This window comes from Gambusia affinis, linkage group LG13, assembly GCF_019740435.1.
Source record: "Gambusia affinis linkage group LG13, SWU_Gaff_1.0, whole genome shotgun sequence".
Lineage (NCBI taxonomy): Eukaryota > Metazoa > Chordata > Actinopteri > Cyprinodontiformes > Poeciliidae > Gambusia > Gambusia affinis.
Window position 1 is genome coordinate 27,051,580 of NC_057880.1, and position 23,849 is coordinate 27,075,428.

The 23,849-nt window shown below is 43.6% G+C and overlaps 2 protein-coding genes across 3 annotated transcripts in view; both read right to left on the reverse strand.

Moving 5' to 3' along the window:
- ppp1r3cb (protein phosphatase 1, regulatory subunit 3Cb) overlaps positions 1-1,975 on the reverse strand; it is a 2,787-nt gene extending 812 nt beyond the window's left edge. The window contains exons 1-2 of the mRNA XM_044137010.1: positions 1,818-1,975; positions 1-1,124 (exon numbers count right to left, since the gene is read on the reverse strand). The exon at positions 1-1,124 is cut by the window's left edge and continues 812 nt beyond it. Of these exons, the coding sequence (XP_043992945.1) occupies positions 110-1,124; positions 1,818-1,831 (1,029 nt within the window). The 5' untranslated portion in view covers positions 1,832-1,975 and the 3' untranslated portion in view covers positions 1-109. The remainder of the gene's footprint in view (positions 1,125-1,817) is intronic.
- A 15,862-nt stretch (positions 1,976-17,837) lies between these two features.
- Positions 17,838-22,477, reverse strand: fgfbp3 (fibroblast growth factor binding protein 3). 2 transcript variants are annotated; one of them, XM_044137023.1, is made up of 3 exons: positions 22,351-22,477; positions 19,330-19,603; positions 17,838-19,038 (listed from the first exon to the last, which is right to left on the reverse strand). In XM_044137023.1, the coding sequence occupies exons 2-3, from the start codon at positions 19,596-19,598 to the stop codon at positions 18,594-18,596; spliced, it is 714 nt and encodes a 237-aa protein (XP_043992958.1). In that variant the 5' UTR covers positions 19,599-19,603; positions 22,351-22,477; the 3' UTR covers positions 17,838-18,593. The 2 variants fall into 2 exon arrangements, with proteins under 2 accessions (XP_043992958.1, XP_043992959.1); XM_044137024.1 differs by lacking the exon at positions 22,351-22,477 and adding an exon at positions 22,180-22,338.
- Between the last annotated feature and the right edge of the window lie 1,372 nt (positions 22,478-23,849).

Consider the following 23,849-nt stretch of genomic DNA (forward strand, 5'->3'; position numbering starts at 1 on the left):
CGGCTGAAAGCAGGTCAGTTGACCTCGGGGTTTTGTCTGGGTTTTGTATCTTCAGGTCCAGTTTGCTTTGAGTCGATCGGACTCAGACCCGGAGCTGGCTCTGGCGCGCTCACCAGTAAGGCACGGTGTTGTCGATGTGACCCCAGCTCTGCCAGCCCGGGAACAGTCCGCTGGACATGCGTGGGCTGCCGAACTGGTCGAACTCCAGCTCCGGGACCTTGGCGGCCCCGGCTTTGTGCTCCGGCGGTTTCTGCTGCGCCGCAGAGTCTCTGCTCATGTCCTCTCCGCTCCAGCCGACGTGCTTCAGAGGGTAGTTCTTGCCTTCGTTATTGTCCCAGTAGGTCTGGCCCTGGACCCTGAAGCAGATGCAGAACTCGATTCGGTTCTGGGGCGGGGTGCACGCCGGGAGCTCCAGCTCGAAGGCAAAGGTGTCGGTGTCCTGGCAGCCGTAGACGTTGTTCAGGAAGCTGCAGTCGACGTCGCTGAAGGTCGACCACGAGTCGTAGGTGACCCGGACCTGCACCGACTTCTCGTAGCCCACGTTCCGGACCTTGATGGTGCCGCTCAGCGAGCGCTCCTGCAGCGAGCAGTTCTCCAGGGAGACGCAGTTCCGGATCAGCCGGTTCCGGAAGTCCAGGTAGTCGGAGGAGGGCTGCTTGAAGTCGAGCGCCAGGCTGCGCACCGAGCTGATCTTCAGGTCCATGGTGGCGTTCTCCAGGTCGCTCATCTCGAACTGCAGCTCCTCCGCGATCCCGTCCACCGGCTTGTTCTGGAACGGCTCGTCGTCGAACTTGGAGAAAACGTGGATGGCGGTGAGCGACAGGCCCTTGGTGTCGGCGAACACAACGCTCTTCTTCATGGGCTTCTTCTTGGCCCAGGCCACGTGGGCGCCGTCGTCGGCCGCCCGGCGCTGGCCGCTGAGGCAGGGCCGCAGCGGCTTGTAGAGCTGCTGGCTGCGGCTGCGGGCGCTGGGCTGGGTGGCCCGGTTCTTGGGCCGCTGCAGGTCGCCATAGGAGCTGATGAAGCTCCGCAGAGGAGGCGGAGAGTGGCTGATGTAGAACCTCATCGCCACGTCTGTCATCACGGGGCCAGGCATCGCGGATGGACTGAAGGACGTGAGCACACTGAGGGAGAGGGAGGAGCAAGCAGAAAGTTCCAGAAGGATCAGAGTCTGGACGGCTGTAAAACCAATTAAACTTCACTTCTTTCACTATTAAAGCGTTTAAAATCAACACTCTGCAGAAACACACAACCTCTCTGAGTCGTTCAGTTCAGTTTCAGGTCCAAATGTCTTAAATTAAACCAAACAGCTACTTGGCAAGATAAAGTTCTTAACATTAATGAAGACTTTGCACTGCAGGAAAAGTTTTATTCTAAATGAAATAATCCACCAGGGGAAATAGAACTTTTATTATAAATATTAAAGAATTATTGACTTTATTTTTGGACAAGTTGCACATCCTGATTGTTTTTATTTGTAATAACTCCACAGTATTTACTAGTCTGGTATAGTAAATTATTTTTTAACACTTTAAAACCTTTTTTTAACTTTTATACCTGATGCTGCTGCTTCAACTGGACAAGAAAAACATTTTCTTTTATTTTCTAAAACAAACTGTTTCCATCCGGCTGCAAACTTAAATGTAAGTTAGTTTTCTCTTATTTCCAGTATATCAGGATATTTGCACTAGAAACTAGATTAAAATATGTTTTGGCTGAGCTGACGCAAAGATTACATCAGATTTGAACTCTTCCTACATAAACTTTGACCCTTTCATCTAAATGAGCTCTATAGTTACAGCTCTGATGTTTCCTACCTTGCAGCACTCATGGAAACAGAATCGGACCCTCCGAGGGGAAACAGGCAGAAGGTTTTCAGTCCAGGTCTGCGGGTCTACAGGCTCATGCTGCGGTCACTCCCCCTTCGCTTCGCTCCCTCAGTGCCGGGGTTTGCTCAGCACTCTGCGATTTCAACTGCCTGCAACGCAACATTTGCATATGCAGTCATCTGGCTGCGCAGGCAGCCAATGGGGAAGCCAAAGGCCAGTCCGCAGCGGCCAATCAGCTGCCAGCGGGCCTGGCTGCGGGCAGCTGATTGGAGGAGTGACGCCTCATGGCTGACATTCCTGGGCTTGTTGCCTCAGCAGCAGTAAGAGAGTCGTGATGGACCCCTGCTGGATCCTCTGGACCAGAACCGACATCCCCGTTATAGAACCATTCAGGAATAAAAGTCTCTTAAAGCAACTTGATCACAACATCTCATCCAGGAAAAACAGCTCAAAGAAGCCAAACTGAGTAAGAGTAGAACTACATCAACATATTTATAAAAATAAAAAGAATTTGGTAAAAAAAAATTCAAAACGTGGGGAATTTAATATTTAAAAATTACATCATCAGACGGAACAAAATATAAAACTTTCTCTATTTTAAAGACCAGAATGACAATAAAATCTTACCCAGAGTTTTTGTTCTAGTTTCTAGTGTGAATATATTAATACACTCAATTTATTAATACACTCAAAATTAGACAAAACTCATTTATAACTTTTCAAAAAGAAAAAGGAGGCAGATTAACTTTTTCAGAAATACTGAAGAATCATTGATGTAAAATAATCTCCTACATTTTGTTGAAAAGTTACTTTTAAATTAGTTTTTTTTCAGAATTTTAAGTGTATTAACATTTTTGCACGAGAAGCTAAAATGAAGAGATTTTGTGTTTTTGCAGTTTTTATTCAAATTACATAACTACAAAGTAAAACCAGGAAAAGAAACATTTTTCCCTCATCAGTTTCTTTCTGAAACTTCAGAAACTTTAACTGAAGCTGCAGGTGTGAGTTTGTTTCTGGTTAAAACATGTTTGTTCTTCATTCAGAGGAGACTGAAGTTTTACTCTAATAAGAAAAGGAAGAAATAAAAATGCTCCTAAAATTACATCTTTTTCAAAACGTTACTCAAGTAAATGTAATTAGTTTCTTCCCAACTCAGTCAAGGAGTAATTAGCAGCAACAACATTTCCTCAGAGCAGAAGAAAGGAGGAAACTTTCAGCTCCAGATGATGATCTCTGATGAGCCGTGAAACTTTCACCTTCTGCTCACCTTTTATTACAAGATGCTTCATCTGATGTGGAAATAAACACAAGTCAGGAGGAGTTTTCTGCTGTTTTGGCCGTTTTTGGAGATTACTGACCTTATTGATTTCCAGCTGAGTTAAACATTTTTAAAGCATGTGGATCATTTAAACACAGATCAGAAATTGGATGAACTTCCTTTTGCTTTTCTTATTTTCAGGGAGCTGTTGCGCTTCTCACGTGTGCAGAGGGTCGTTGTGACCTGCTGGTTCATCATCTGACACTGAGGATGAAGGTTTCAGAGGTGAACAGCAGTCAGACTTTATTTATAGAGCTTGTTTTGTACAGCTGAATGTAACAGAGGTTAAAACAGGATGACAGACATGAAGAGACGTTCAAATCCTCCAGGTTTGTAATAAGAACATTTACATGATTATATAATTGCAGCAGAAAAATATCACTTTTTGTTTAAAGTCTAAAGGATCATTGAAAAATATGCATAAATAATAAAAGATATAAATATGTTAAAGAAGTACAAACATTTTCCATCTTCAATAATTCTCTTTTAATAAATTTTATCTCTATTTTACTACAATTGTCAAAAAATATAGAAACTCCTGCTGCTGATTATATTGTATTATTTTCACCATAATTTACCTTAAAGCACCACATCAGTTTAAAAATGTTAAATTTCTCCTGAAGGTAAAAGAAAATAGGAAACATTCAAAGTTTGGACGCGACCACGTGTTTCTTTATTTTCACATTTTCCCCAACAGAAGCTACTTTGGTGAAAACAGTTAACAGTCCATTAACAGTCCAGACATCCAGATATTTCACTCATTTATTTTAATGAGTCTCACTGCAGTTTTCTGATCAGAGTTTCACTCTCATTCACTCCAAACAAGAACTAATGATCTAAACCTCATTTATATATTTTTAGTCATGTACTGTCACGTGTTTTATTAAATTACACTGTCCTCCTTCAAATAAATACATTAAATCAGGATTTTAAAGAACATGTTTCTCCTTGTTCGTTGTCGCTGCTCTGAAATTCGATAAAGTTTTGTGTGAATGTCTGAAAGGCAGAGCTGATCAAACATTCAGGTAACGTTTCCTAATTCTGTAAACTGTAGTGATTGGATTAGAAACATGAATCAACTTTGCAAAATAAAAAAAGCTGCTTGAATTCACTCTGTAACCTTACAGCAAACTGGTGTCAAACTCCAGTCCTGGTCGCTGTCCTGCAACCTTTAGATGAGCCTCTGCTGCACCTGAACAGAAGAATTAGTTCATTAAGGTTCTGGAGAACCGATCCACACCAGGAGGAGGTCATGAAACCGTTTCATTCCAGTACTTTGTACCTGAGGCTCATCTAAAACCTGCAGGACAGGAACTGGAGGACTGGAGTTTAACACCTGTGACTTGGAGCTTCACGAAAAACAAGGCCTGGACTCCTGGACTGGACTTCTGGCTTCTGCTCAGTTCACTTTGCTGCAGCATCATTTTCATAACCCAATCCTGAATCCAGGAACATTTACAAAGTAAGGAAGTTATTTTATTTTATGTTCACCTGTTTCACATCAGACAGAGTTTCTGTAAACTTCAGTTTGTTTACATCAGGGATGGTAGGACAGAGGATGACCTTTGACCCCACAGCCCTGCCTGTGCTCTCCAACAGGAACTCTGGAGAGGTTTTCACTTTTCTTTCCATCTTCATCCCTCTGGAAGGAAAACGTTGCTTCTCACAGCTGGAGTTGATTTAAACTTTTTAATTTTCTCTCTAGTGTAAATATGAGCAGTAATTTTTAAATTTTTTTTAATTATTTTATTCTTTTCTCAACTCATGAATGGAATGTTTTCCTGTTTTTCCCATTTTGAAGAAGAATTAATTCCCAGTTGAAAATTCCCGAAACACTGACCCATTTCAAACAGTAAAGATTTTTTCACTGAGAGGTTCTGATCTGTTCCCAAACCTTCATCAGGTGGAACATTGGACTTGGACCTGACGACCAGAACCGGTTCTGGTACCGTTCTGTTCCCCAGAGGCTGGAATAGAAACAGTTTGGTTTCAGCTGCAATATTTAAATCTGTTTGTTTTTTAATTATTGTCATTTTTAAACGGTATCATGTAATCTGCCTGACTGGACCATTTTGTTTTAAAGGTCTCAGGTTTCCATTTTACCTTTCATCTGTAAACTTCTTCAACTCTTCTGGTGTTTGATTTCAGTCCGTTTCTGCTGTGAATCTCTGTCTGTGTGAAAACTGCTGGTCTGAATATCATCTGATTGACGGAGGTTCTTCCTCTGTTTCTCCTCGGGGGAAACGGATCAGATGAGATTAGAAGAAGCTTTAAAGGAGGCAGGATGATTTCACCTGCATGTCTTCATTGTTGGGTTATTATTAGTCTGTTTGGTTTTGTTGCAACACTGAATCTTCAGGTCAGCCAACAGAGCTGGACAGAACAGAAATAGTTATTTCCTCTTTGTTTGTCCTTTTTCTTTTCAGGCAGAACATTTTGGCTCTATAAGTGACGACCTTTGTCTGTTTGCTTTGCCCGATCCTCTGGTTCTGAAGAACATTTTGTCCTTTTAATGATCAAATCCCAGCAGGTTCATCCTCATTTTGAAGACTTTATAATCAAAAGAACCAAAATAACCACAAGTTTCCTCCTCAAAGAGCCAGATTAATTTATCTATAAATGAATCCGTTTGTTTCTGTTTTTAGTGCAAGTCATTTAAAGCTCTGAGTCTTTAGTAGGAGGGAAACACAAGAGCTTAGTGAGAACATGCCTTATCTGCTGGAGGTCAGAGGTCAGGAATCTTTCTGTCACTCTGGTGGCTTTCACAACCCAAACAGTGTTGTTTTACACGTGAACCATCCAGAGTGAAACTTTAGACTGCAGCAGCTCCAGGCCGTTCTCACATGGATGGAAACGGTCTGATCCGTCTGGCTCTGAACCCTCAGCCTGCAGGTTGCATCACAACGCCTCTCCTCACAGAGCTGCTGCAAAATAATCCAAACAAATCATCCAAAAGGAGAAGCAGGCTTTAGTCACTCATTCAAGTTCACCTTCATTATGAAAGCTGCTTTTTTCCCTGTTTTAATTTAAATAAAACTAGAAAAGTTGATGAGATTCTTTTGGTGGATCTTGAGAAAACACCTTTCATTTCCAGAGTCACCTGTTGATGCTGGCCGATGTTTAAATGTGAGACTCAGAACTGGAGAGCTGTGAGGATCAGGCAGCAGATGATCATGCCAAGGAACAAGACCGGGGTTTAAAACAGAGCCAGAGAAAGAAAAACTAAACAGCAACTTAATCCTGGGATCTTCTGCTGGAATAAAGTGAATTACAGGCTGAAACCAGATGAGTTATGAAACCCATCAGGGGGTCCAGGATTAAAACTTCTGCATGAAGGAGAAACTTTTTTATGCTCACTGACTCTTTAAAATATCCAAAAACAAAAAGCAGCAGCTGGTCGTCAACCTTTGGCTTCTTCCTTCTTATCAGCACAAACTTTTCCTGACAGTTTTCTAAAAACTTTAAAATGTAGAAAAACAGAAAATCTCTCTTCTGTTTTCTCTCCTGCAGCAGGTGAAGCAGCAGCAGCTCCGGTCAAAGGTCAGATAAACACAGCAGGCCCCGTTATCATACGGCAGCATGCATTAATCATTAACCCTTTCTGCACTGATGGAGCACAAGGGCTATTAACCTCTAGAACCCGACGGACCCACCGGTGGGTCCGTCGGGTTCTAGAGGTTAATAGAGGATAATAGGTTAAATCTAAAGAGAGTTCATATTTTAAACTACAGACTCAAATCCTGATGTTTGTTAAACAGCTAAAAGAATTAGCAGAATATACATTTATGGAAAGTTTATGCCAATAATTGATAAAGATTGAATGTTTTTATGATTTTTCTAAGATATTTTTTTATGTTTTATCCATAAGTTGATGTGGGAGTTTTTGTTATTGGGAGTGAAAACGTTCACTGACCTGGTTTGGTGTCAGCCGTCTGACTTTAGGGTCATGTTTGTGTTTTTCTCTCTCAGTCGGTCATGGAGGTGACCCCGGGCAGAGAGGCTCAAAGAGACACTCCTGATGTTCCTGTCCAGTAACAAACCCACAACTTTCACCACATTACAGAGAGCAGGAGAAGATTTCTGTAGATTTACTGGGATTCTGATTTACATTTTAATTTTAATTTTAACAGCAAAATAAAAATCAAAAGCCAAAAAGACTCAGAGTTCATAACTTTATGATACTTCTGAAAATCTTTAATGTATTTGGTGCTAAAACCACTCAGTGATTGAAGTCTGTTCTCTCTGTGAACGACCAGAGAACTAGATGGTGTAGAACTGGGTGGTGTAGAACTGGGTGGTGTAGAACCAAGTGATGTAGAACTGGGTGATGTCTCTATCCTCCTGGTTCTAGTCAGAACTCCAGCTGCAGCGTTCTGGACCGTTGGGTTGTCAATCAGACCTGTGTAGACGCTGCTGCAGGAATCAAAGCCACTAAAGAGAAACTGAAGCCTGGATGAGTTTCTCTGGTCTGAGACTTTAGTCTCTGGTCCTGGAAATATTCCTCAGGTGATAAAAGGAACACTTTTAACTGTCTTTATGTGGCTCTGAAGGTTCAGGTCAGAGGTCAGATGTCATCCTGATTTCTAGTTTCCAGCTGGAAGAACTGTGTTGACTCTAGATTGTCCCTCTTTAGGGCCGAAGAAAATAACTTCAGTTTATTGAAATTAGCTCATTAGAAAATTCACTTAGTTGAAGTTCGTGGACCAATCAGCTGCACGACAGTTCAGAAAGTTCACAGGTGAAGTGTGTGTTTGTTTCACAACAGCAGGCGAGTTGTTGGAGCAACAAAAGTAGAGAAGTGAAGCTTAATGCTTTAATGCAGCAGAACTTCACAACCTACTGGACCAGTTTCTCCTCTGGTCTCCACTATTTACACCTCACACACCAAACACTGAACATGAGCCAAACACAAAGAACCAGGAAGTCATTACCAGCCACTTAGCGCTAGCAAGGCATAGAATGAAAGACTTTGTTGAACGCAGCTGGAAGGAAGACTTTTCTTTCCCTGAGGCCAAATTGGAGCATCTTCTGAACCTGAGCAGAAAGAAATCCACAACTTTCTCAACAAGTTAGACTAAAGATGTTGACATTTTCCTACTATAGGTGGGAAAATGGTGGCAGTCCTCTCCTTGGGAGCTAACATCATTAGCTATAGTTGATGCCATTAGCAGACGCTAACACAATTAGCTATAGTTTATGCCATTAGCAGGAGCTAACACCATTAGCTAGAGCTAGCGCTGTTAGCAGGAGCTAATGCAAAATCAAAACAATAGGTAAGAGAATCAATGGATGTTTAAGTCTTTGGAGCGTATTTGGGAAATTGTTTTGTTCCTGATGCTGACAGTTATCGGTTTGCTTTAGAAGCAGCCGATCAGAACAAACACCAACTTCTCAGTCGACTCTTTCTCTGTTTGGGTTTCCTCATTGTCATCTCCATCTTGTCATTTCTGCACTACAGTATTTTTATTGTGTTGTTTTGAAATAAATATTAATCAAATTTTGAACTGTTTTGTTGCTGAAATGTTTTACAGAAATAAAGTTTGGTGTTGGTCACCACTTCACAGACAAACTGAATTTAAATAAACCAACTGAACTACAGAAAAATGTTTATCAAAATGGTTAAAAATATAATTTCCAGAATTCAGAAAGCCTCTCATCTTCTCCACCACCAGCACTGTCTGCATATTAAAATCTAATTTCTACCAGTCGCAGCAGCAGTTTGAATATTGGTACCATCAGTTCTGCCTGTTGTGATGTTAACAAAGAGAAATTGTAGAAAACATGTGGACCTGGAATCAGAACCAGAACCATCCTGTTTGTCCTGGTAAGGACTCCTGAAGGGATCCGTTTCCATCAGGAGGCTCAGAGCCAAACATCCTGCTGATCTGGACACTTTGAATAAACCGGACAGATGCAGAGCGCTTCCATCGGCCACATGCAAATCCACCATGTGACCTGCGCTCTGACCGCTGGGTCGTGACCTCTGTGTCCAGTGACCTTCACTCTCTGTTGGGACCATCAAGCCGTCCTGATAACAGAACCGCTCTGCCAGTGATGGCACCACTGGTTCCAGTGGCTGCTTTAGACATGGCCGCCTCCTGACCTTCTGACCTCCTAACAGCAATTCCTCACACTGATCATGCATGTGGCGACAGTGGAGAGGAAAACTCCCCTTCAACTGGACCAGATGCTGGTTCAGTGTGAGCGGCCGGAGGTTTAGAGACAGAAAGAAACAGCAGAACTGATTGTTGATTGACTGACTGTTTGTCAGTCATAATCAAACTTTCCCTTAATGGTTTTTCAACGAGACCAGTATCACCAGTCCAGTTGACATGAAACTCTCAGGTCTGCTGGATGTGAAGCATAAAGCAGGAAGGTTGTGACACTTTGGCTGACAGTCAGAAACCATCCGTCCGGTCTCCAGGCTGCCAGTTGGCACGGTTACCATTCATGTAGCAACGGCCTGCAGACAAAACAGATCGGGAGAGGAAATTGGATGCCATGATTGGCTGACAGCAGTCACATGACCTGGATTTCTGGATTACAGTTTTATGGATTCCTCTGTTTACCAGCAGAGCTCACCTTAATCTGACATGGCAGCATGAGATCCGGTATGAAACCAGTCGAGATTCTTTCCAAATGAACATTCACTTTAAGGAGGAGGGCGTTTCTTCTTCTGGTTTGGAGGTAATGAAATAACTTCAGGATCAATAAACCAGCTCAGAAACTTTAACAAGAGCAGAGGAGAAACCAGAAAAAGTCTGAGTCTTAATAGAGAAAGTCAACTCCAATCGAACTCCAATCGATCAATATGTGAACGCCAAGCGGACTGGAGACTGCTTCAAATACAGGAAGTGGACTACATTCAGGAGATGCAACCAAAACAAACACACTAATCTTGTGCAGTGGTTCCCAAGGTGTGGGGCGCGCCCCCTGGAGGGGGCGCAGTGCCACTGCAGGAGGGGCGCAGGAAGCTGGATGGATGAATGGAAGAAAAAGAAACAGTTACACAAAATGTTTCACTGTAAAGATGGTTTGTAGTTTGTTTTGTTGGAACCTGAAGTGTGAAATAAACTTCAGTGGAATTTGAAAACGGCCACATCGTTTCTTATGGTTGAACATACAAACCTGTATGTTCAACCAAACATACAGGTTTATGTTTGGTTGAACGATGTGTGACCAGTTGATTTTTTTCTTTTTGGGGGGGATTTTACTCTCCTGAAACATCCCGACCCTCCTGTAGCACTGTCACGACCCTGACGTGTGCTGTGACCCCCATGTTGAAGACCTCTATATTATAATGTATTTTGTGGATTTTTAAACCCAAAACAAAGATTTTTATTCACCTTAAAAATACTTGATACTTTTCTGAATTCATCATATTCTTTATCTAAACTCTAACTACATAAATGAGAATCTGCTCTTTGAAAAACATAAAAATAACATTTAAATAAAGAAAGTGAAAGAATAGAGCAGTTAGTGGACCAAACGGTCTCATAAAGCAGCAAACGCTGTGGACATGTAATCTGTCGTGTGGTCCAGCTCCAGCTCTCCTTCATGCACAGCTTGTTGCTAAGCCTCTGACCTCAGATCCCCTCCTGGCAACGCTCCGGTATCCGTCAGATTCTCCCGCCTGCAGAATCCAGTAGCAAAGTTCAGGGTCTGATTAAATCCTGCTGGGATGGATATAGATGTCCTGAAGAGGTTCATCCTGAAGGAGATGATATTGATGTTATATTATATTAATAGTTTGGCCTTTTTTTGCTTTACATATTTATTAGTGTGACCTTTGACCTAGAGATGCCAGAGAGGTTCTGACTGTGTAACAGCGGCAGGAATAGAAACAATCAAGCTGAGCGACCAGAGGAAAACAAACGGGCTCCTCTGACAGGATTAGCGGCTCAGTCGGTATTTTCAGCTGCAGGTTGGAGAGCTGAGCGCCGTAAAGGTGACGCCTGTCTGCCAGCAGCTTCATCTGGCAAAATGTTTACCAGTAAGAAGAACTCCTGAGTCAGCAGAGGCTCCTCTGGCTGCAGGTTCTGGCTGCAGGTTCTGGCTGCAGGTTCTGGACGTAACCCAAAGGCGTTTTGCAGCTTTGGGTTTCATGCCGACGGTTCAGCGTTAGAAAATTCTGCACTGTAAGTTCACACAGAATGACGATCAGGTAGGAATCTGGATGTTCTGCTGGGATCTGAACAGAACCTGAACCAGAACTGCAGCAGCCTTTGGACCTGATCAGAACCGTGATCAGAACCCTGATCAGAACCGTGCAGGCTGCTGCAGCAGGCCGTAGAGGTGTGTCTGTGTTTACATCGGGCCGGATCGGGCCTGCTGCCTACGTGATCCACGGCAGGAGATTTTCCATTTTCACTTCGGCTCCAGCTGGCAGCACCGGGAGGAATGTGGGTCACAACCCGACCTTACATAACCCGGGACACACCCCCATGACTCTTCACAAACAAGTCTGGTCCTGTCGCTCCGAGGAGGCCGAGCCTGGAACCAGAGGAACGCCTGCAGCTGGAGGCCCATCTGACAAAAACTGATGATTCTGGTCGGGTTCTGCAGGACGGAGCCGGTTAAAGACAAGATGGCTGCTGGAAAATGAAGCTCCAATCCTGCAGACCCGACCGTCTCCGTTCATTTAGCTGGTTAAAAAGTGCAGAATTAGTCTTCAGGTTTTTATTTTGATAAATATCAGAGTTTGCTGCAGCGTTGCTCTTTCAGCCTGGATGGATTTTCCTCTCTGCTTTCTAAACTGAAGCTTCTGGGATTAAAAACACTTCCAGCTTTTCCCACCAATACATTTGAAATTGAAAGCATTTTGTTCCTCTCATGCAGTCGATTAAACGTTTCACCTGGATGCATCAGATCAGATCCTGTCACAACAACCATCCAGCTGTCTGTCTGATCCCATTAAGCACCAAACTGACAGACGGACGGCAGGTGTGGCGCCGCCCGAAAAGCTCCAATCAGGTGAGGAATGGAAACGCCTGTTCAGGTGCTGATCAGTCCTGAAGGTCATGGGAAAATGCCTCATTTTTCTCACACTGGGCTGAGCGTGTTCCTGACGAACAGAACCTCTGGTTCCGACGAACAGAACCTCTGGTTCTGATGAAACCACAGCAGTGCCTTGCCTGAGTTTCTGGAAACGCCTGGCGCTGTGAGGCGGCAGCAGGACGGAGGCCAACAGGCTGCAGAGGAATCTCCTCTGCACACAGAGGAGATTCTCATGGAACCGATTTCTGACCAATATCTGTTCAGAAAACAGAAACCTCTGGGGTCAAAGTTCATTTCACGCTCAAGTTCGTTTCACGTGGCAGGAGATATTTGTATGCATTTGACTGATAATCTTATAAAAGATTTAAATCATTCCACTAAATCCAAAATAACAAAATAACTGTTCAACTGTTTTTCTGTTAAATAAGAAACAGAATTCTGTTCATATTGGATGTTCATAAAGTTGAACTGGTTTAACTGGTTTAACTGGTGCTGATCCCAGCCTGAGTCCCAGTTGGTCACTGGTCAGCCAGTTTGACCTTCAGGAAGGTCAAACAGCGTCTCCTCTGTTCACAGATCCAACCTTCACAGGACAAACACAGCTGAAACATTCACCCAGACTTTAACTAGGACACGTCACTCCCAGACCCAGGCCTCCTTCCAGACACTCAGCTGATATCAGAGCAAAGCTGCTGCTTGTGCAAACATCAGGTGATAAGGCAGGGGCCAGTGTCAGGGGTCAACATCAGGGGTCAACATCAGGGGTCAACAAAAACCCCACATGGTTTTCTGGACTTTCACCATAAACACAGAACCTGCTGGGAAAGCAGAAAATCCTTTAAAGAAAATCCTTACTTTCCCAAAGGTCAAGTCGTTTGTTTTCCTCACTGATCGAACAGCAGCGACTTCATGAGACTCTGATAATACCTGAAATATTAGAATTTAAACTCACAACCTTTTACTCCCATCTCCTTAAACCAGCTGGACGTCCAGCCAGATGTTATGGGATGCATTATAATTTATTGTGGATTAAAAATTATAGTGGATTATAATTTACAGTGGATTATAATTTACAGTGGATTATAATTTACAGTGGATTATACCTCCAGGTTTTAGATGTTTCTCTCCTGATGAAACCAGTTAATGGTTGATGAACTGCTCATCAAACAGACTGAACATCGTCGCAGGATGCAGACCGTTGGTCTAGTCAAAGCCTAGATCTAAATCCTAACCTGTAAAATGATGTGGACTCTTGTCATATTTACCTGGTGGGTGCAGAAACAGGTTCATGGAGGCAGCAGCGCCCCCTCTGTTCACTGACTTCACTTTGTGTCTCCTGGTGAAAACCTGCAGCAGTTCGAGGAAAGTTTGCACATTGTGATGAAACAAACGAATGAAAAATAATTACTGGTACAGAATGAGGAGCAATAGAGCTAAATTTGACAATATTTCTGAGATTTGACAAGTTCATCAAACTGAAGCCAGAATCAAAGGTTCCTAACAGAGAAGAACCAACAGATCCAAGTTTCTCTTTTGTTCCAGATGTTCATCTTTTCAGGTTCAACAATCTTTGTGGTTTTCACTTATTGGAAGAAAACTGAAGAGATTTAACAGAATCTAAGAACTTTAACAAACTGTGGAGTTTAGATGTTTAATTTGAAAAAGTGAGAAATACAACTGAACATAGAAATGACAGGAAAATAAATTATAGTTCTCCAGTATCAATGATAAAATCCATACGGTTCTAGTTTTATGGAGATTTTATTATTAATATAGAAACTTTTGGTCAGTTGAGTTCTTGGTATGTTTTACATTTCCTAGAGTTCTGCATAAAGTCTGCGACGGCCTCCTCCTCCTCACGACGTTTAGAGATCGTCTCGTTCGGTTTTCTGCAGAGCTGCTTCCCTCCGGATCGCCCCTCACCCTGCGCTGGACCCGGCTGCCTCTGGGGCAAAACGAGCTTCAGTGAGCCGCTGAAGGTTCATCATCCACTCTGCTGAGCGCCTGACGTCTGATTGTGTGTTTTACTGTAGATAAGAGGCCAAACCTGTTGGGCTCGTTTATCTCAGCAGCTGTGAGAACCATGTGAGGAAAATCATCTGGTTCTGATGCAGGAGGCAACAGTTCAGTGGTTCTGAAGATCAGTAAAATGGATCATTAATGAAGATCCAGTTAATGTCGTTTCAGGAAGCTGAAGATAAAATTATTGTCAATGTTTTATCTGTTCAAGGTTTTTTCACCTACAGAAATGGTTCAATCAGATCTGTGGGTTTTTATTTAATTTAAAACTCAAAATGTTTTCTCTGATTTCCAATCCTACTGTGATCCAACAGCGACCTCTGGTGGTGAGATGGATGCCAGCTTCATAATTTATACACTTTGCAGATTATTTTTTTCTGCTGAAAATTCATTTAGTTTTGAAATTATTATGCAAAGTGTTGAGATGAATATTAACTTTGGAAGTTTTTAACAGACCTTTAACAGATTGTCACCATTAAAGTGAACCAGCACAGAGCTTATAAATACAAAATAAAATCCCTCTTGTGGGTTCAGAATCCACCAGAGTTCAGAACCAACCTGATCCCGAGCCGGACTGGCCATCGGGAGCACCAGGACATTTCCTGATGGGCTGACCGCTCTGGACCGCGGAGGGGCGGGGCCCAAGGTTGGGCTGGTGTCACACCTAAGAAACGATCCATGATGTTGATGTGGGTCACTCTGGTATCCATAAAACCAATAAGAAAAGACTTCATCACCCAGATTCAGCTTCCTGAGGCTGACACAGCCCTGCTGATGAAAAATGCATCCCTGCAGTGATTTTCATTCTCAGAAGCATGAATCACATGTCAATGAGAAAACAACTGAAACTTAAAGGCTTTACAATCTTTCTCAGGTTTTGGTACCATAACAACCTTTTCTCATGTAATGTTCCACATTCTTATACTTTATTACACAAATCCACTAAGATTAATATTCACTAAATTCACTTACTGTATTACAGATTTGATCATATTTTACATTTTAGCTTTCCAGAGCAGATCTTAACTCAACCATTGAAATATACATATTAATAACATTATTTCATTCTTAAATTATTTCCTCATGTTATAATCAGGTTTCTACCTTCCCTCTATTGTGCACTAATATTATTTGTAATATGTATCTTGGAAAATGTCGGCACAATGAGCACATTGTAGCTTTTTCTTCATGACTTGCAGCTGTTGTTACTTTATTCCTTCTGGTTTCTTTATTGTGATTAAAAGAAGAAACTAAAACTAACTCCAACCTAGAACTGATTCTGTTTTCTATGATTTAGATAGGAAAATAAATGTCTACAGTTTGCTTCTTTTGGCTTTCTTCAATAAAACAACTTGATCACAGAGAAATTTGGAATTTATTCTCTTCATTTTTACAGTATATTGTGAGTTTCTTCACTGAAATATTCTTTAAGTGTCTCATGTGATGCTGGAAAAGACGAGCTGCTCACCAAGTCTACAGTGCAACTTGCACTTACAAACTTTCTCCAGCTGGGGGCAGCAGAGACTTCTTGAGTGTAGAACAAGAAGCTGCAGCTTCGTGAAGAAGGAGATTTGGGTTGAATAAAAGGATTCTAGGAGGAAGAGGTTTCTGTTCTGGTTCCGTTGCAGCCGGTCTTTGGTTTAATTGGCCATCAAAGAACAAAACAGATAAATGTTTCTGTGAATATTTGCTCTAAGATTATTGAACCTCAGTAGACAAACAGGCGTCTGGATCAGCAGAGAAAATGACCACCAGCTTTCAGGAGAGATTTACTGTCGGCTTTCAGACCAACATTAAAACTTTATTTTTCTACTCTGGAGTAGAAAAATAAAGTTTAGTTTTTATACATGTAATTTTAAAACGTGACCCACCTGTAGATAATCCTCTGGGATGTGGAACCGAACCTTTCAGGGATTTGGACTCAACGTGTTGAAAAACAACTTAATATCACAAGTAACCCATGATGCTAACTAGCCTTAGCATTCACAACAGATTCTGCTGACTGGGAGAAACTGCAGTAGCAGAGAGAAGGAGGGATGAGCATCACCACATGAAGGGTGATTGACAGCGCTAAGCCCCGCCTCCTGGCTCTGATTGGTTGTTTCTAGTTACTACTAGGAGAAGGAAGATCAACTCAGTTTGTTTGACAGATTATCTGTCATAACATAGTGACAACTTTAATAAAAACGTAAAAAAACGTTTTATACCAGCTTCATGCTGCAGCTGTAGGCCTGGTCTAGTTAGAATTTCTTATGAACATTTTAATAAAGACATGAAGTGTTATTTGAATTTTCTCCAGCATTAATTATGTTTAAAACTAAAGAACTTGTTTCAGGCAGAGGACAGAGTCCCACCAGGACGTCCCTCCGGGTCCATGTTGGTCGGTACCAGACCAGGAGGAGGACAAACTGAATCTGAAGGAGGATAAAAGCTGATGAGAGGCGATGCAGCGGCTGCCAGACCTTCGCTGCGCCTGAGTCCTCCGCGGCAGGCGGCCAGCGTCCAGCATGGGGGGCCTCACGCTCCGACCCCTGCTGCCTCCTCCTGGGGTCGGAGGGCCCGGTTCTGTGTTTCGGTGTTCAGGGACAATCAGGCCACTGTGGAGATGTGAAGTGGGAGTTGGGGTTCTGATGTGGGGACTGGAAAACCCAGGAATGAGTGGAGGTCTTGGTTCTCACCTGACGGCTTGTTTGTTCTGCAGAAACAAACATGTTGATGAAATTCATTCAGATGAATGAACACCAGCATGAAGCTGAACAGTGAACTGCAGAACCTGCTACAGCGGAGCGGCTGAAGCAGGAAGTGAGTGTGTTGATTGGTATTCAGATGAAATGACCAGGATGTAAACAGCTCTCAGCCTGGAGGGGCCGCCGAGACAGAAAACCATGCTGCTGTTCACACAGCATTACACAACATCCTGGATTCAGCCCAAACATTCACTCCTTCATTTCACTGCTTTCAGCAGCAAACAGACACATTTAAAGGCACACCAGATCAGGATCCACAGCAGAAACGCAGCAAGTGAACCTTCTGGACGTGACGAGTCCTCAGACTGAAAACTGTCCTGTGATAAAGCTTGTAGTTATTCTGGCTGATCTGTTTACAACTAGAACTATGAACACTTCTCACTCTTTCTCCTTCCTGCCCTTCACTTCATGGTTTCTGTTTTTTTGAACTTTCATCTGGCTTCAGTTTAACTGCAGCAGAGTTTCTGTCATAAATGTCTTCAAAACTTTGTCAATATTCCTCTACTGTGGAAGAAACACACAGTGTTTCCATGAAAGAAGAAACATCATGTGAATAAGTTTGTTTAAAAAACATCCTCCTCCACTTCCTGTCTTCTTCTTCTTTGTGGTTTGTGTCAGTAGTAACATCCTGTTGGTCATGTGGCTGAAGAGATATAAAAAAAGTGTTTCCATTGGAGTTTGGTCAAATAAATTAATTTTGATGCAACCTAAAATAAACCATTTCAATGAAAGTATTCAGTTTATGGACCTTATTTAAATGAGAATGAACTTTATTCATGTAGCAATAATATTATTGATGGTTCAGACTCGCTCCTCTTCACTGGAGACTGTTGATCATTAATTTAGAAATGAAATATTTAGTTTGGATCTGTCACATTTAGAAACGTATGAATAATTTAGCAGAACATTAAACACACAGAAGCTAAATGAACTGAAAATGTTGCTGTTAATTTTTTATTGTGTAACTTTACGGCTCTCGGTTCTGGACGCGTCCAGCCGGGTTTGTTCCTGATCCAAAGCAGCTGAATTATTACCATTTAGCCAAGAGTCCCACTGATGACCTCATTATTTCATCCATTCACTTCAACAGGTGAGCTGCTGAAATGATTCTGAGGGTTCTGGAGACGTTGATGGCGACCAGGTGAGGTGGATCAGGGAACCGCCCTGAGGCTCAGCGATGACGCAACAAACCAAAAACAATCTACAGAAACACTCAGGAAGATTTTAGTCTGATGTTAGAAACTGATTTCAACACAAAAAGAAGTGAATTATTGACCACAAACATCATCTCAGTTAACAATGGTGATTATTTAATGTTGGTTAAAAACTAAACATCAGGAATCTAAAAGAATAAAAACACGACTCCACAAACTTCACTTCATCAGGTTATTACTGCAGATCCAAACTGAACCTGTTTCAACTATCATGGTTTACAGAGTAGTGACTTTCAATGTATTAGATCTAACAATTAATCTTTAAAAATATGCAGAATTACCAAAAATTCTCAATCAAATGTAAATGAAATTGGTTTTCCTCTAAGCTTCAGAGAGCAGTTTGAGAAATTTTACACAAATCCTTAGAGATGAGCTGCCCAGAACTTAAAAACACAACTTCCCTCCACTGATGTCAGATTTAATTCACACTATCATCAACAAAAAAAACAAATTTCCCTAATTTCTTTAATCAGCCCTCAAAAAACTTGACAAAGAAGGAGCAGACGGAGTGCCAGCCGTCGCTGCAGTACGTCTGCACCGGCTCCATGTCGTTCACCATTCCTTCGTCGTCAAACTCAGTCCTCTCCTCCCGCTTCTTTTTCTCCTCCTCATCCTCCTTCCCCTTCTTCTTTCTCTTCTCCACCTTCCCTCCATCGGAGCTCTTCTCTCCGGCCTCTGCTTTCTTCTTCCCTCCCTCCTTCGCTGCGTTCTTGTCCTCCTCCCCGCTGCGCTGAGCCAGCTTCATGTGGGCCTCGCCAGGCGCCTTTTTGCAGGTTTTGGCCTTTAACACTTTCTCTCCTTCGCAGGCGTTCTCCCGTTTCTTCAGCTTTCCCACCAGCTGCTTCCAGTACTGGCTGGACTTCACGCTGTAGGCCTGGCAGAGGTCGGGTTTACCAGCATAACGACACCAGTACCTGGAAACAACAAGATGATTGGACTCCAGGACACTGAAAGGCAGGAAAGCTGCCAGTTTAAACCAAAGAATGAACCGAGACGTTTTTAAAACCATTTGTTATTGATACACCCTGAACCAGTCCAGCTTCAGCAGACTTTTGTCAAGTCAAGCCGCCTTCTCGGATCAGAAACGCGGTGCAGGATGTACGGATACTCCTGCTGTTCCTCAGTGCCATCATCGCTCCATGAAGCTCAAAGCTGCACAGGATATCAATCACTGATGGACCTTTTTGTCATGTTTCTGGCCTCACCTCTCTGCGTCTCCTTCGGTTTCTGTGGAGCAGTTCACCAGCAGGCTCACCAGACCTTCTCCAGATGTTTGCCATGTGCAGCGATGGCCCTGCTTGGTGTTCAGCTCTCCGGAGCTGAGCACCGAACGGTTTCTGGACCGCCGGGCCGGTGGCGGCGACGGCTGGGGCTGGCGAGGTTTGTCCCGTTTGTCCTGACCAGGCGTCCGCTTGGCCTGGGCGAGGAAGACGAGGCAGAGGAGGAAGACGCAGCAGCACAGAGCAGCACGCATGGTGGCTGAGGAGGCAGAAGATATCTGTTAATGTGTGAAACTTTAAAAAGGCGGCGCTCGTCTCCCAGTTCTTTCTATTCACTGGATCTGGAAGTTCAACAGCAGAGAAGCACTTTGAACCTTCAGTTAAACCAAAACATGTAAAACCACGGTTGGTACAAGAACATATTAAAGTTCACACAGGATGAAAACCCACAAGGCATTAAGAACTGACCCAAACATGACAGGATGTTGTCAAGAGTCTCAGGAATGATTAAAAACCCAACGGCGTTTCATGACATGTGACAAAGACTGGAAAGTTTTAATGGTGGAAACTCATGTGGTGTCAGTCTAACATGGTTTATATTAATGGTGGCAGCATATTGGGGAACATATCCATGATATGGATCAGTTAAAGGAGAACTGGACACTCTGGTCCTGTGAATAAGGTCTAAACATTTCCCTCAATGCTACACTGCCCTACAGAAAAGCTCCAGATGTTCAGGTACTGAGGTAGACATGTGACCCCACTGGCAGCAGCACCATTCTGGTGCAGCACCATGCTGCTGCAGCACCATTCTGCTGCAGCACCATGCTGGTGCAGCACCATTCTGCTGCAGCACCATTCTGCTGCAGCACCATGCTGGTGCAGCACCATTCTGCTGCAGCACCATGCTGGTGCAGCACCATGCTGCTGCAGCACCATGCTGGTGCAGCACCATTCTGCTGCAGCACCATGCTGGTGCAGCACCATTCTGGCAGCAGCACCATGCTGGTGCAGCACCATGCTGCTGCAGCACCATGCTGGTGCAGCACCATTCTGGCAGCAGCACCATGCTGGTGTGGCACCATTCTGCTGCAGCACCATGCTGGTGCGGCACCAAGTCTTTGTTAGCTTAGACATGTTAGCTGCAACCTGGTGCGATCCAGAAGAGCCCGACCAGGATCTTTGGGTTTCCATGGTGACGGTTGTTGATAAAGAGATCAGAGGCTTTCCAGGTAGTGGCTCATAATGTGGAGGGACTGGTGACAGAAAACCAGATAGAAACCTCCTTAAAGGGGCTCTGTGCCTTTAACTAGGTCGTCCTAATGTGTTAATCCATAATCTAAACCAGGGGTGTCAAACGCCGCTGTCCTACTACATTTAGATGAGCCTCTGCTGAACCACCTGAACAGAATAATGAGGTCATTAATGCTCTGGAAAACTGATCCACACAATGAGGAGGTAATGAAGAAGTTTCATTCCAGGGTTTTGTACCTGAGGCTCATCTAAAACCTGCAGGACAGAGACTGGAGGACTGGAGTTTGAGATCCCTACCAACTAAAATACAGACATTGTTACCACAGTATCTCAGGTTAAATATGTTGTTTACTAATCCATTGTCTTTCTCTCATCTGACATCAGATCATGGAGGGAAGAGGACCAGCAGTGAATCTAAGACATTCCTCATCCAAAGATGATCTCCGGCTGATTCTGGGGATTCCAGAGGAATAGAAAGTACCACCAGTGAGTTCTGGATCTGCCTCAGGTTCTCCTCCCAGGAGGTTCCGCCAAGAAAACCTCCTCCAGATGGCGACCCGATCAGACGGCCAAACAGCAGCAACAAGCCGAAGTTTCTACCAACCGGGATGAAATCCAACACATGGCAAGCGACAGCAATGACAGCAACACACAAACACACACGGCCAACCAGTGTGTGTTTGTCCACATGTACAAACTAAAAACGCCCCATGCACACATTTTCCAGTTGCCAGTTGGAGGAGGATCAGTGATTGTCGCCTCTGCAGGTTCCAGAGGAAATGGAGGAGCAACGTCCCGCCCGTCTCTCCAGGCTGAGTCCAAACAAACAAAGGAACCTCCATCCATGATCCTGTGTCCTTTCTTAAGGAGGAGCACCACTCACATTACCTCACACAAGGCCCCTAAACCAAACCTCCATCTCTTGCTCCATCCCACCGTCACACTAAGATACTTTCCCTCCTCTGTTGAGGCACAGACTGAAGGAAGAACCTTTTCTCCATTCCTATTGGTCACATTGGGAACAGCAATGGGTGATGATGTAACTAGAAGATGTCTCATCATGGTGTCACCGTGATTCCATCACAGTCCGTTGGGTTCCTCATCCAGCCTGAGTCTTCAGGTCTCTAATGACGGCCGACTCCTCCAAGGTCGATCCAGGATCCCAGAACTGATAACGAACCGCCGTACCTCACCGCAGAGCCCTAAAAAAACTCCACACCCAAACAAAGATACATGCAGCCGCACTGCAACCAGACCCAAAGACTAAATCAGTAACAGAGTCCAATACAAGGTTCATGGCTTCATGCAGTGAATCTGTGAACTGAATAAATGATCCTTTCATTCCTCTCAGAAAATAATGAACCAACCAGAATACTGAATGTTACAGTTCAGTGTTTACTGGATGCAAATGTTACTGGAAGTTAGCATAGTTAACAGTTTATCTTCAAAATCCAGAGAAAATCCAGAAATGATCCAATTCAGTTCAGTCAGATTCAGGAAGTTAAAGTGCAACAAAAGAGTCAGAACCAGACTGGACCGTTCTTCCTTTCATTCTAGAAAACTGCAAAATCAAAAAGAAACCTTTCTGGAGTTTCTCAGTTTCTCTGCCGTGAAGAATGAAGGTTTGAGCCGAGAAATTCACCAGATGTCAAACAAAGACAAGATAAAAATCCTCTCTGATGTCCGTCATCCTGACCATCCTCGTTAATAAATCCTAACTCTGTCTGCAGGAACAGAGCAGAGGCTTCTTACCCTTGGATGCTGCTGAGAGGTCGGAGTCGCTGTGAGAGTGAGGGGGCCACAGACACTGGGATAAAAGAGGGCAGGAGACGAGGATAAAGGAGGAGCAGGAGAAAGAGGAGGCCCAGGGGGGGGCTGTTCCAAGAACTGCCCTGGGAAACCCTCCCACATTTACCCCCCACATTTACCCCCCACATTTACCCCCTCAGAAAGCATCTGTGAGAAAACAACAACAGTGTCTGTAGGGTTTCTCTTCATTCACCTCACAGACAATAATTCAAACTTTCAGCAGTGTTTTCTCCTCCCAGCATTTCCTCCCAGTGTTTCCTCCCAGTGTTTCCTCCCAGTGTTTCCTCCCAGTGTTTCCTTGGAGGAGCTGCATGTTGCTGTTGGGTTGCAGCAGGAATCCACCGGCTTTGAATCCCAGCCTGGATCGGTTCATGGAGCGTTTAGCAGCTTCTCCAGGAACTGCCCTGAGAAACCTTCCCACAATCAGATTCAGTTCCAGGGGTTTCAATATTAGTATATTTTGCAAAACTGCAATGAAAACATGACTTTTGCACCAGATGAGTCATGTGATCAACAGCTGGATGTTACTACTGGAGGAAAAGACGAAGAAGTGGACAGGAAGTGGCAGGAGGATGATGATATTTTTTAATGACTCATTTAGTGAACAAATTTATTCAGGTGATTTAAATCCTGTTTCTTATTTGATGGAAACAAGAATTGCTAAAAAAATTTTTTACATTCATGACAAAGTTTTGCACATTTGTAATGTAAACACAGCTGCTGTTGATCTGTGGGTTTCCAGGGCAACGGTCAGTGTGTCACCAGGTTGAGGTGATGAAATTGTAATTTTGGACCTGAAGTCCATTAATTCATAACGAGTCTTAATGAGAATAACCTTTAACCTTTGAACCGTTCATGGATTTATTACCGTTGTGATGAACTGAACAGAAGCTGGTTGTGTCTCTGGTTGCTCCTCGGCTCTCTGAGGAGCCGTGGGGAGGATCTTCTCTCGGCTGCAGGACAAAGACTCCTGCAGGAATCTGGGTCACAGCTTAACCCCCCACCGACAGCCGGTGGTCGGCGGCCAGCTGCTTCTCATTCAGCTCAGGCCTCCGCGCAGATCCCAACTCCTTCCTCCAGAGAACGCTGCCAAATATCTGCCTGCTGAGGGAGGATGAACTGAGGCAAAGAAAACGCGCCGTTCCGCCCAGTCTGGATCGATCAGCAACAAATATGTCACCTTGTTTTTCACCGAGTCCTGAAGCTGAAGCTGGGCAGCATCATTTATTAAAGTTTGGTAAAAGGACATCAGAGGAGGCCGGGTTTTAACGGATGAATGGACGGATTATTTCAGTCCTTTCAGTGGGATACGTCTCTCTTTCCTTGGTTTTAGAGCAGCAAAGCTTCCCTGCTCCTACTTTACCTCAGAGAGACGTTAACTGAATCTTATCAGAAACACAAAGCTCAGGTAAATTAACAAAAATCAGCCAATCAGAAACATG

What these genes read in the sequence shown, in the direction of transcription:
- fgfbp3 (XM_044137023.1), bottom strand. Translation starts at nt 19,598, where the DNA reads ATGCGTGCTGCTCTGTGCTGCTGCGTCTTCCTCCTCTGCCTCGTCTTC. An exon ending in ACCGAAGGAGACGCAGAGAG is followed by an intron (nt 19,039 to 19,329) that starts GTGAGGCCAGAA and finishes TGTTGTTTCCAG; the next exon opens with GTACTGGTGTCGTTATGCTG.